The sequence below is a fragment of the Neolamprologus brichardi genome, chromosome 2 (genome assembly GCF_056152115.1).
Source record: "Neolamprologus brichardi isolate AB-2024 chromosome 2, ASM5615211v1, whole genome shotgun sequence".
In the NCBI taxonomy this organism is placed as follows: Eukaryota; Metazoa; Chordata; class Actinopteri; order Cichliformes; family Cichlidae; genus Neolamprologus; species Neolamprologus brichardi.
The window spans coordinates 18901937-18915392 of record NC_142105.1 but is presented as its reverse complement, the minus strand read 5'-3'; the positions used below and the strand labels follow the sequence as shown (position 1 = coordinate 18915392).

General features: G+C 44.9%; 1 protein-coding gene across 1 annotated transcript in view; it reads left to right on the top strand.

Annotated features, from left to right (window-relative positions):
- gpc3 (glypican 3) overlaps nt 1-13456 on the top strand; it is a 128941-nt gene that overhangs the window by 89354 nt on the left and 26131 nt on the right. Inside the window, exons 4-6 of the mRNA XM_006781827.2 lie at nt 424-563; nt 1049-1174; nt 6294-6405. Of these exons, the coding sequence (XP_006781890.1) occupies nt 424-563; nt 1049-1174; nt 6294-6405 (378 nt within the window). The remainder of the gene's footprint in view (nt 1-423; nt 564-1048; nt 1175-6293; nt 6406-13456) is intronic.

Here is a 13456-nt window from a genome sequence, read left to right as displayed (position 1 = left end):
AGAGAAGGACTCCTTCTTTATTATTGTTATGTTGTCTCTCGTGTGAAACACAATGGCATTTATACGAGAAAGAAGCAGCAAAATGAGAGGCTGGAGGGTTTTTGGGTTTTTTTGGAGTGTTATGATTACAAATTCGAACATGGCTGGCAGAGGATACAATGACTTGTTTGTTATGCAAATCCCAGTGCTTTCATCCCTCCCAAAAATAAACAATCCCAAACAGATGACAATTTGCAGAGGCGCTCAGCTGAGTAAGGCCGGCAGTTTGGTACTGACAGGTTCTTAGCGTCTGCAGTGTCACCGCTGCTTGAATGAAGAGGCTTTTAGGAGCAGGGAGTGGGTACGGTGCCACATAAGTGGTGATGAACAGGTTCTGGGGAGAAGTGAGATCTTCCTTTCTAATCTCCTCTCTCTCTTGGGCAGGTGAGCGGGATGTGCGGACAAACTCCTCAGCGGGCCTCTCGCTCTGTCGGATCCCCTCCGTCCCAGCCTCCAGCCGCCGCAGCCCGTGGGGCTCAGCCGTCATCCTCGGACCCCGACGAGACGTTGGCAGACCTCCGCAGGTGAGGAAGTCGGGCGCCAGGACAAGACCTCTTCCTATGATGAAGCAATTCTCTGTCTCTCCAGGGTGCCATGGGGGCAATATTTTTCCCTGACAGACAAATATTGCCCCTAACGCTGTCGACAGGTCCCCTCCTGCTTGCGCGTGATGCTTTGGCTCGGTCTCTCTCCGCTTGAGTGGTTTTTTTAGCACTTCTGATGCAGTAACAGGCTTAAATGAACAGTGTAATGACGCCCAGCGGGGGCTGCTGGCCTCAGCAGCACAATGGCCAGATTAATGTCAATTAGGAATAGAGACACTGCTCATTTTGGCCTCTTTTATTCTCTCCTTCTCCAGGGGGATCTAATCGAGTTGCTTTCGCTGCAATCAAGCTGAATTCCCTCTCTTGCATTTTCCCTGCCTCCTTTCGCTTTTCCTGCTGTTTTCTGCACCGCTCACTGATGATGGTGTTAACTGACGTTTGTATTCTTTGCTTTTGTGTTTCAGGGACTTCATAACCAGCCTGAGAGGCTTCAGCTCCTTTTACAGTGGTCTCGGGGAGGCCTTATGCAGCCGCGAGCCTGCTCCAGTGAACCACTCCCTCTGCTGGAACGGGCAGGAGATGACAGACAGGTAAGGCGGGGGTCTGGTTTTTGTTTGCAGACTGCGAATCAGCACTTCACAGTTTATTGGCTCTCTCCAAATGATCGCTTATACAAACACTTTGCTCCCATTCTTGAATTCCCAGCCCTCCAGCTTCACATCTAGGAGTGTAGGTGAACTGAAGGGCAAGTTTTCCCAGAGCTGATGAGCTTCCCACAAGGCCCCCCCACTCCCACCGTCTCACCCACTGAGTGCGAGTGTAAATCTTGACTTTGGCTCTATGGGATGTTATTAATGTCAGGAACACTGTCACCTTCTTCTCGCTTAGTTAATTACCGTTTCGATCGCTCTCTCCTCCTTCATCCAGCGTCTCCTGTGCACCCCGCAGAACAGCATTCGGTTTCCACAATATTTCATTTCACCCCTGTCCTTTGGCTTCACACATCACAACTCTCAGCGCTCTTTCCGCCTGCACCGTCAGCTGGCCCCGATTTCAATTTGGCTCACATAGTTACAGATATCATAGGATTTTTCGGCTTTTAAATCATGTGTGGAATTAAATCAGTGTAGATGCACAAATTTTAGTATAAAAGCACTGGGGGATGTTTTAAGTCTTGTTCCCAAGGATGAAGGAGAATAAGTTCAGTACTTCTTGCACAAAGATATAAAAAAAAAGAACCCGAGTCTGAGGAGGAGATATCAGGCTGGCAAGGGGGCAGAGCTGTCCTGAGGGGATGATTACAAGCTGGACCAAGCAGTGCGACAGGAAGGTGCAGGGGAGGCAGGAACAGGAGACAAAATGATGGAGAGATTACAGTGTCTCGCGGCAAGCAATTCTCCATGTCACCTGCGAGGGCATATGTCTGCAGATTCACTCGGGTGCATTTTCACTCCGAGATTTGTTCTGGATCATCTTCCATTATCTCCCGAGATAGGACCTTCTTCAGAGCCAAATGTGGCATTCATTCAGTGCATTGTCTCATGCAGATAAATTTAGACCGGGTGGGTGGGGAGGATAAGCACTGGAGGGGTCGGGTGCTGAATGTCTCTGATACTTGAGGAGTGATCTGTGGAGCTAAATGAGGCGCCTTTTATCGGGCTCTGTTTACCATCACACCTGGAAGCCAGATCAGAGGAGGAACACTTTTCACCACATCAAAGAGTGTTACCGTGCTAACTGTGATAAAAACGTAACGCCGTATCAACTCAAAACATTCCTCTTTTGGATCTACTGACAGTGTAAATTCATACATGTGTGATAAGTGATTCAAAGATAAGATTCGGTGTCGACCGTGAATGTTTCATTTTGGGGACTGTGACCATGGAGACTGAGAGGAGGTCAGAAGATATCATATTTAAAGAGTTTCAGCTGCTGCCATGTTGATTTTTGCAGCCAGAAATAAGCAAATGTGGTCCAGAAGGATAGCAGCAAGACTGAAAGTTAAGGTTTACAAGGTGGTAGTGAGACCTGATGCGATGTATGGCTTGGAGATGGGAGTGACCAGAATGGACAGCAGTAGAAATGAGATTATCAAGCTGGGAAGGTTTGAACATGTGCAGAGGAGGGATATACTGGAGAAAAGGTGTTGAAGATGGAGCTTCCAGACAGGAGGAAAAGAAGGAGACCTCAGAGAAGATTCATGGATGTAGTGAAGGAGGTAGAGTGAGATGAAAACAGGAGAAAGGACATAAAGATAGAGTGCTAAGTTAGCTAAGTTAGCTGTCCCTAGCCAGCTTAGCTAGCAAGTTGCACCCGTGAAGCACAGACACTTGCTGCAACAGGCACCAGCAGTATAACACAGATAGGTGGAGTCGAGCTCTAGGTCACAGCCCAACTGTAAGCCTAAATCCACATGGATGGGAGCCGGATTCAAGTGGCCACTAAAGGAACTGCAGTTTTTGGGGCTTCAACTCTGTTTTCAGCCTCAGAGGCTGCCACATGCTCCGTTCCCACTGTCATCCTTTAGCGTTGTGTTAAATTATAGTTGTCTGAGAGCCTACAGCACATGCTATGCTAAATGTCTTGTGAGGCCTTGAGTTGAGTCAGATACGACTCTTTATGCTAACACTCTGCCAGCGGCAATGCTATTTAAATATATAGACACTTAAAGAATAACAGAGCCTAATGGGAAAGTTCAGAGTTTTTATGATTGTATCAAATTTATTTTTAAAAAACTGGTTCTACTTAAAAAGGTGAAGAAAGTACCACCAAAGGTATTTCCATTCTTTCTGAGGAAAACGTGAATTCCCTCAGCAGATTTAATCTAATTGTGTAATCAGAGTCCCCAACTTTTCTTTACAAGGAAGAAATGCCATTTGTGCCAAACTGGGTCAATAAAAAGCAGAAATGGTTTGTTACACTCTGACAGACTCGACTGAATTCATGATAGCTGATGTGATGTGGTACATGTAAGAATTACTGTGGCCCCAAAGACATCATACACAATAATGCATATCTGTATATATGTTTTTTCAGTCACAGTTGATTTAAAGCAAATGATTTAGTACCTCCGTCAGCTATGGGTCTAGAACAATTTCACCCCACCCTCAAACATGAACCTCATGGTTTAAAGTTAAGGCAACGCGAGCTTCATAGTCAGTGTCATGTTTCGTCTTTGCATGTAGGGTAGCAAAACCAAATTTTACGGCAATCCATCAACAATTTCTGAGAAAGTTCAACCTGGACCAGTGCAGACTGGCCAAGAATCGAGATAAGTCGTTTCAAGGAGCCATTAAAAGGGAACCATTATCCTCTCCCTTAGAGTCTCCCATGTGAATATGCTGTTACTGAGGTGGATGCTCATATTACAAATGGTCAGTGTTTCAATGATTTTAGCATATGTACAATAAAAGCTAAGGCTTTAAGGACGTTTGTACCTGCCATGTGAACGGCACCGTATGACAAAGTTAACGTCAGACTGTCGCTAGCAGCACTTTCTGCCGGTCGTGCACCGCTTTTTGAAACCTGCTGCGTTGTACTGTTGCTACGGCAGCTAGGATGAATAAAACGAGTGCATAATTGTGTCAGTTTTTACCACCATTTTAATGATACATCAGTACAGAAGAGCAGAGCTACTGATGATGTAAAGTAAGCAACTCCGCCCACCTGCTGTTCAAACTTGTCATTTACAAGGGGTCAGCCAGTTGGAAGTAATGTGGCTTAATTTAGTTTAAAGGACAGGGAAGGACTGAGGATTAAAGAATAATGAGGATTATGTTGAAGTTAGAATCATGCAGCGCTCCAAACATAAAAGTATAGAGCATAATGCGCCCACTTTAATGAGACTTAAGTTCACCCACCCGCTGCTCCATCACAGCTGTTTGTATGAACTCTGAATTTTGTGTTTTCTCAGTGCAACATTAAAACAAAGGAACAGTGTTAATAATCATGTGTGTGTCTGTGTGTGTGTGTGTGTGTGTTAGACAAGATTCTTAGGCACAGAAAAAGGTGTTTGTATAAACGTGTGTGTGTGAATGTGGCTTGTAGTAGGACGTGTTCTTCTACTTCTGCGGGTTATTTTGCTGCGAGAGGTGGCAGCCTCACACTGGACCTAATGGCAGCGTGGTAATTGGTGTTACATTAGATTAAGTTATCGCAAGCATGAGGCGATGTGATCAGCTCTGCTGGCAGCGGACAATAACACAAGCAGGATTGGATAACGAGCCGAGAGTCGACAACTGAGACTATCGGCGGTGAAAAACGGTTTAACAGTGAGACACGCTAAATTATATTGTGGTAAAATTATCTGACAGGCACTTATCATGTGAAACACTAACCTGCCTCGGCTTCTTATCGTCACTCAAAATCTCCCCGTCCTAATCCTCCCTCCTCTTAACCATATTTCCTCTTTTCCTCTGCTTAAGTGATCACACGTTTTTCCATTATTCATGTGATAATTAGCAGCGAAGAAGGGATGAGATCATGGATAATAAGAAGAATAGATAACTGGGGAAATGTAATTTGAGTTTAATGAAAAGTCTGACTTGGAGGAGAATGAAAGACTGATGAAAAGAGACGGCAGAGTGTGTGTGTGTGTGAGTGTGTGTTGGGGGAGTGTGCACACAGGGCTGTTTAAAAGAGAGAGAACAAAGGATGACCTCATACTTTGCACACAAACACACACGTGTGCACAGATTCTTTTTTCAAGGCCCCTTTTTCGCTCTCGCTAATCTATTTCCTCTAAAATAGTTCGTCCTTCAACTTTTCAAACATTTACAACAACACGGCAGACAACATTTACGCTGCAGCGTGACATCCACTGCGGCACCTGAGAGAGACATGCCTGATTCAGGTTCACCTAAACGTGCTCGTCTCAGTCAAGCAGAATTAGCCGGTCTCATCCTTCTGAGCGTGCGGTGAGGAAGGGGTTAAACCCTTGGGACTGTCAGAAGTGAAAAAAACACACCTGCAGGAAAGTCTCAACATGAAAGAACAGCTGTGGAGAAATCTACCTTTCAGACATCCCAGCTCCTCCTCTTCATAGTGTACACAAGTGTAAACAGAGCAGCACTTCCTCAGTCGTACATTTATGCATGTAAGAGCCTGCCCGTGTGCTGCTTCTACCTAAATATACCCTCACAGCTAAAGCAGGGCAAAAATACATCTCTGCTAATGTTCTCTCATTAACTTCAGATGATTAAAAAGCTACTAACTGAGCAGATAATGTGCATGAAATTAATCAGCAGCCAAACTTTACATGATAGTTCAAGATCTTTGGGGATGTTGTCGGCACCCTTGAAACACTTAAAAATGTCAAAGAAGGTGATAATGTAACAGCCTGCCTCTTAAAGGCAGATGTTCAGAGTTAGCATGTGATGAGTGATGAATTGCAGCCTTTATAACTATATTAACATTAAGCTGTCTTTAAGCAGCAGATCTTAGATAAATATCAACCCGCCTCTGGTTTTGTAGCTGTAGCTTCTCCATTGAGGGAAAAGTTGGTTCTTTGGTCAGAGCTCATTGACAAATGAGTTTTTTAGCTCAGGAAACTAAAACCCAGAAGACCTGCGATTCTTCTTATCAACACTAGATGGTGATAAAATCCCTGTTTGTGTCTTCCACAAAGGTAGCTTAGCCTGAAGTCACTGAAGCTCTTCAGAGTTTCATAAACATAAGGCTTATTTAAGCATTTTCTTCCCGTCCTTTCAGATATCCTGGGCCCGGCCTAAAACGACTGCACCCCAGCTCAGAGTCCAGGAGCAACAAGCCGCCTGAGCCGGTCATCAGCCAGATCATAGACAAACTCAAACACATCAACCAGGTGAGCTGTGCTATTTTATTTCCTTCATGGTTATAGCTCCGGCTCTGCAGAGGTGAGATAGTCCACTCTCCCAATAGCTCTGCTTCTTGGCTCACAGTTGGACACTGATTCCCAAGCTTCTGGAGGCCCTGCTCTGCAGCTCCTGTGGGGGTCAGCACAAGCCAAGCAAAGATTTTAAATGAGGATGCTTTGTTTACTATTTTGCCCTTTTAAAACACAGCAAAACACTTGTGACTGGAAACTGTTTTAAAAAAAAAGCTCTTCCTGGGCACAAATTCTCCCGCATGGCAGCCAGAATATGAAAGGATGCGTGTCCTCCATCCACAAAAGGCCCTGCTGTCATCAAGGCCGAAGCCCTTGTTTTTTTCCCACCACTTCCGCTGGCATGTAAACCACGGTCGGGGCTTTGTTCAGAGATGCAGGATCGAACTTACGTATCAGCCCACAGATCTGCCGGCACTTCCTGATTCTTGGTGGTTGCACTTGTAGCTGTCAACACTTCTAGCTGACTACCCCTCGCCCCCTCCCGCATGAATACACACATATGTGTGCATGTTAACACGAGTGTGTTTGAGCTTTAGGATGTTGTAGCCCTGTCAAGGTGGATTCCCCTGTTTAAAAGGGAACCTGGGAGATCTAAGAAGTAGCTCCGGACCCTTCTGCACTCCCCGCTGACAACCAGAGAGCCTAAAAAAAAAAAAAAAATTTAGAGGGCTTTGGGTTGAAACGATGTAATTCTATCATTTACTTCCACAGTATTACTTCATTCATATGTGTCAGACGCCTCCTGCTGCCTTCAAACGCCACCATACCTGATTCATCCTGGCTCCACATACGTTAGGCAGTTTAAACGCTCATTCCTAAAAATGTGGGTCTTATTTTTTTTATAGCTTTGGCCATCTTTTCTGTGAGCTGTGAAGACGTTGGACTCACCAGAGAAAGTTCCTGACATTCACTGGGGAAAGAAAAACTGTTTAACCATTTTATTTGGTGCTAAAACGCAAAGAAAGCATAAAATGTCAATAATAATCCCTCACCAGGATGGATGTTTTGTGTAATAATTTCAGTGTAAAATCAGTGTGATCACCTGACTGTGCATTTTTTGCCCTTTCAGCCTTCTTTGGAGCAATTTTGTACACTATTATTATAAGTAGGAGTGAGAGCCAAAATGACCAAAATAAAAGCCAAGCTGTAATAAACCTGAATTATCCTGTAAGCTTAAAAACACAGGACATACCCTTTAATGTAATAAGCCTTTCAAAACTTCCTGCATCGACACAGATAAACAATTGTAGCCATATGATTACAAGCAGAGCTGCTGCAGTGCAGACTGTTTACCGTGTGGATCGAGGTCCAGATAGGCTTTTGATGAGATTTTGCAAGAAAATGCAGTTTAGTGAAATGACTGAGCTCATTGTGTTATAGACATTGAGACAATCCCTTGGAAGCATGAACTCAGTCAAGTCATATGTTCTCAGTAACCTAATTCCCATTTCTAATTGGCTCCCATGTTGCACTGATGATGTGGCAAACATGTGGACATTTATGGGGTTTTGATTCTGTTTACACAATCGGTTAATATTTATGCAGATTGACCATTCGCAAGGGAGCTTTTAGTCTCATATCTGATGACCGTGCAGCAGAGTCAAGCGTGTTTCTGCTTCAGCTCCCCTTCCCTTCAGATCTTAACTTCAATGGCCTGGATTAACATCTGACAAAAGAATGACTGCACTTGATTGCATATTTCATGTGCAGTAAAACTGTTCATGGCTCTCAGCCATGCTTTCCCTCCCCCCTTTTGTTGCAGAAATTTTTTTTAAAAATATTAGTGTAATCCTATCACCATTATACTTGGGCGTGCAAAATGACAGGAACACCTTGCAATGTTGTGCAATCTGCTGCAACAGTCCTGCTGTAAATCAGCCCACTGAGAAGTTTAAAGTATTGGAATTTTAGGGGAAGATGACTCACCGAGTTGATCTTGATAGTAATTTATAATTTTCTTGTAACATCTCTTATCAAAACATATGAAAGTAATTCGTTTTCATAAAAATAAAATTACTTTTGCTTTAGTTGGAGCTCTGAGACACAATAAAAGTGCTAATCTGCACAATGTCCATTTGCCTGACGTTGTTGTTAACATGGTAATAGATCTAATGTTTATTATTGCCACTGTGGGGGGGGTGGCATGTTAGTATGGGAGCTCAACCAATACACTGGTAGAGTGATGTTACTAATGGGCGCAGACTCTAGAATACTGGTTATTCTGTGGCTGCAAAACCAGGACAAACTCTGACCCCTCCACCACTGTGCTTGACAGTTGGTAAGAGATGTGCTCTGTTCGCTTTTCTCCAAACATGGCGCTGTGCACTACGGTCAAACATCTGCATTTTGGTCTCGTCTGTCCAAACAACATTGTTCCAGACGTCCTGTGTTTTGTTCAGATGGAGCTTTGCAAATATAAACCATGCTGTCATGCTCTTTTTGGAGAGAGGAGGCTTTCTCCTGGCAACCCTTCCAAACAGGCCATACTTGTTCAGGGGTAAATTTGCTGGACCGTCCACATATCTGAACGCTTCAAACCAGGAAACTGCAAAAACCAAACTGCTCACACTTGCTGATTATCAGTTAATGATCATTGATTAGCAATGCCTGGCTGCAACTTGCAATGTATTCAAGTTTTCACAGACTGCATAGAATTGTCCGTCCATTAGGGGCCAGTATTACCAGTTAAGACTTTACTCCCAGCCACAAATGTTAATACATGAATGCATACAAACCTTTTACCTGCTAATTAAAAACAGTTGCCAGACTCAGTGGGATCCTTCCTTTGGGAGGCCAAGAATAACAATTTGCCAAATTTCAAATCTGAAACCAAGTTGTGTACCAAGTGACTTGGCAGCATGACCATACCCAGAGCTACAATGCTAACATGTTTGAAAGGATACCTGCCAACAGGGAAGGATCAAGTCCCTCTTCAACAGAGAGGCACAGCCTTAAACATACTTTCTAATCCTGCTAAATGTTTATTGAGTATACACCGCATTTCATGGTCCTGCTCTCCGCTTGCATATTGTAAACAACCACCGAGGGCACTGGAGAAAGTGATGTTGTTCAGTTAAAAGCAGTTTTACAAGGTCTCCGCCTCCCCGCCAGTTGAAAGACCACCAGTTCCAGATGATGCAGGGCTAAAAGCAACTAATTAACCATGTGATATGAAAGAGTGGGGCCATGGCTCACAGATAATTACTTTCATCTGCCCTGTTTATATGCAAAGTGTATGAGGACAGGCCAACGGTGAGATAGTAATGTTGCGTAATGGTCCAGGAAGGCAAACAGCGGAGTGCCATGTTGATTAAAACCTGCAGTATTCACAGACGGTCGTGCTCAGATGAATGTGCACATGTAAGTCCTGGATATGCATTCAGCTCTGCATGCTGGACAGGGGTCGCTTGCATACAGTCCTCTGCAAATCCTATAAGGCTCTTTTCTCCTGTGCACGTTTTCCATTTGAATGAACATTATTCTCCTTTTGGCTGGAGCAGCGAACATGATCAGCGGTTCTTCCAGGTCGTACTGACCCACTTTCAAACAGTGAATCGGTCCCAGGCCATAGTATGTAAGACTGTGTCGTAAAATATACACTCTCCAAGAGCGAGAGGGAACGTGGGACCCCTCAAAAAATCGACTTCCTTCCAACTTTAATCCCTCTGATGTTTCATTCCTCGACTCTTAAGTGCTCCGTGACGATGGCCCCATGAAATGCAACTATGCGGCGGAAATGTGTCATTTCTCACGTTGTCAGTGTTGATCAGAGTATCAGCAGATACAGAGACAGTTTGGCAGGGGACCCCTTGCCTTTGTGCCTCTGTGAGGCTAAACTAAACACTATAAGAAGAGGAAAAAATTCAGAGCCGGTCGCCTCAGCTTATAAAACAGCGTTTTCTCACGCCTGAACCAGTTGATGTCATGACTGAGCCGTAGCCAAGTTTAAAGTGAGCCACACACTATAAATGGATGAGGAGAAATGGCTTTCTCCTTCAGTTATTGCTTCCCGACTTGGAATCTTTAAACAGTGCGGGACTGTGAGGAGCCACGGACATTTTTGTGCATGCAAACACTGTGTGTAACAAATTCCCGTGTGAGGTCCTGTCTGTATATGCAATATGAGCTGATAAAGACGAGAGTGCTCGAGCTCGCTCTCTCCCCGGCTCTGACGTCAGGTTGGAGATATTCTTTTGATGCCAGACTGGCGATTCTTCCTGGTTTTCTTGCTGAGAAGTGGACTGTGCGAACGTGACTCTGCATTAACACTTTCGTTTTTCGTGAAGTTCTTTTGCGCGCAGGGGACGTAGGGGCGTTAGCGCTCCTAAATTAGAACATATTATATTGATGATGTGTTCTTGTTCTGAGGGGATCAGTTTGGGTTTTTTTTGTTGTTTTTTCTGAACATCTGTTTAACTTCCCAGAGTATCAAGTTTCTCCTCTGAACAACTAATCTGGCAGGAGATGGTTGAGCTAGTGGCAAAATAGAGCAATTATGTGATTGGTCTTTGATTACAGAGCGTTTCATTTGTCAGATGAGTTTGCCATTTGGAGGGTCAGACCTCCTGGGATTCTTCTGACAGCCCCCCTTTTCTGGCTACACAACACTCTTTGGAGAGCTTAAATTTGGAATGCATCTTTTATGAGTCAGTTTCATTAAAACACAGCTGTTTGATCTGACACTGTTATAATTGCTCTGTAATTTGAAAAATAACTTCTTCACGTTGCCAGCCAAAGCTTTCATTTTCAGCTATTTGAACATGTTAACTTTTACTTCCATCCGTCTCTATCCCTCCCTGTTCGTTTCACTTCTTTCCATCTCCCCAGCTGTGCTGAGTTGTGTGTGACAGACTGCAGCGCTGTCGCCCTTCGCTCCTCCAGCCCCCACCTTCTATCCCTCCCCTAAAACCCCAAGACCCCCTCCCTCTTCCCCACACCCACCTCTCTTCTGCTCGCAGCTTCCCAGACTAATTGAAGCCAGAACCTGGGAAAATCCTGCAGGTAGGACAGGAATCCAGGGTGGAAAATAAACCAGATCCCAAGCGCCACAAATTCCATCACGCAGTCTCACTTCCTCCGAGCCACCAGAGCCTGGGCGGCGTGCGCTTGACACCTAGTGCATGCTCGCGCAAAATGCGCAGAATATCATAACTCACAGAAACACTCGTCCTGAGTCACTGTGCACATTGGTAGTAATTAATTGCGGACACATTAAAGCTCATATAGCAGGAATATATAAATGAGAAACCCTTTACTGAATACTACTGTAGAGATGTGTGCAGTGGCTTTTAACTTAGGACTAATGCACACTATGGGTGTCTACTAGGCCTGCTGTTTTGTAAACTTGCTAACCTAGTCATTACACATACTCCAGTCAAAGAGACTGACTTCTGTTTGATGTTATTGACTGAGAGGGTTTTGAAGCGGGTTTTTTTTTATGTATCCCCTCAGGGTTTGTCCTCTCGCCCTCCTCGTTTTTTTTTATTTTCTTTTTTTTTCATGTACAGCAGAGAGGAAAGAGGGGATGCTAATATTTGTGAGCGGGTACGAGCCCACGAGGGGTGCTTTAAATGAAGTGTGACACCTGGTGTAAACCTCTGAAGGGGCTGCAGGGCGTTTGTGTACCCCTGTTAGCGCACCGTGCATGCGTGTTATCCTTTCGTTTTCCGGAGACTTAGGAATTCATGGTAAGTTTAGGATTTGAGCAGTTGTGGTTCCTTAACTTGACAAATCCAACCAACAGATTACACACACACTCACACACTCACACACCATTCTCCCACCCCAGGCTTTCTCCCCTGCTGACTGTGAGGTCAGACAGAGCATGTGAGGGGCCTTTTCCTCCCAATTAGTCTGCCTGCTAATGAGTCCCAACCATCCTTTCTACCACTGCCACCCGTTCCTCCTTACCTCCATACCTCCACCTCTCCCTCCATCTTTGCCCCCTCCCCAAACCCTCAATCAATCCTGAGGCCCATGCCACCCCCTTCGCTCCCACACTACTACCACCCCAGTGGGTGTAATTATCACACAGCCGGCTTATAAAAACCCCGCAGCACAAGGCGGGCACTCGCCTTGCTGAGCAGGAACACTGGTGAGGGGTGTTTTCCTATTTTTTACCTGTGACTCGGAGCTGAGGGCTTGTTTGTTTGTTTGTCTTTTTCGTGCTAACTTTTCTTTGCTGATTCTTGACTTTTCGTTGAACTGTCAGGGAACCGGACAGCTGAGTCTTCCTGCTGCGTTCTCACACTCTCTGTCGCTGGGCACAGTCATATGTTGCTGTGTAACAGGATACCTCCCCGTAGAGGTCACGGGTCACACTTCCTGTTTCCTGTTTCTGCTAGGTCATCATAGGGTCTTATCCGCGAGGGTCATAGACCTCCCCGTTCATCCTGCGCCTTTTGTTTGGGACAGCAGTGCTCAGGGCGGAGTGGGTGGTTACAGCTCAGTTGAGGCTCCTCTCTAGACCTGTCAAAATGTCAGCACTCCCAAATTTTATCATCCTCTCTCATGCTCCCCGTCTTCTCATATCGCAAGACCCATATTTATCTCTGTGGTTAGTGGTTTTTACGTTTCTCTTTCATTCTTTCCAACACCTTCAGTTCTCTATGTGCTTAGGCTAGAAGCTAAGCTAAGCCTACAGCACATCAGCTGATTGCCGCTACCACACAAGCATAGCTCCTCCACTCTTTCTTACCCACTTGCCCCAGTGATCATCCACCGATTCCCACTAGGTGTGATCATGGGACATGCATTGAAATGGAGGATTTCTGAGCAACACATGACTCTGGAAAGCACGGCGATAACGTGTAAAGCAGATGGGCAGCGGACAAAAAGAGATTGTCTGACGGGGTGTAATCAGATTTAGCAACCAGCAGCCCGAGCAGGAATGAGACTTTTTAAACTATTAAACCCCATAGAGACAATCAGGCACATTCACAGACATAAGTCGATATTTTAAGTTGGTTACCCTCAAAAAAAGATTGAAAATTGCTGTCATACCAGA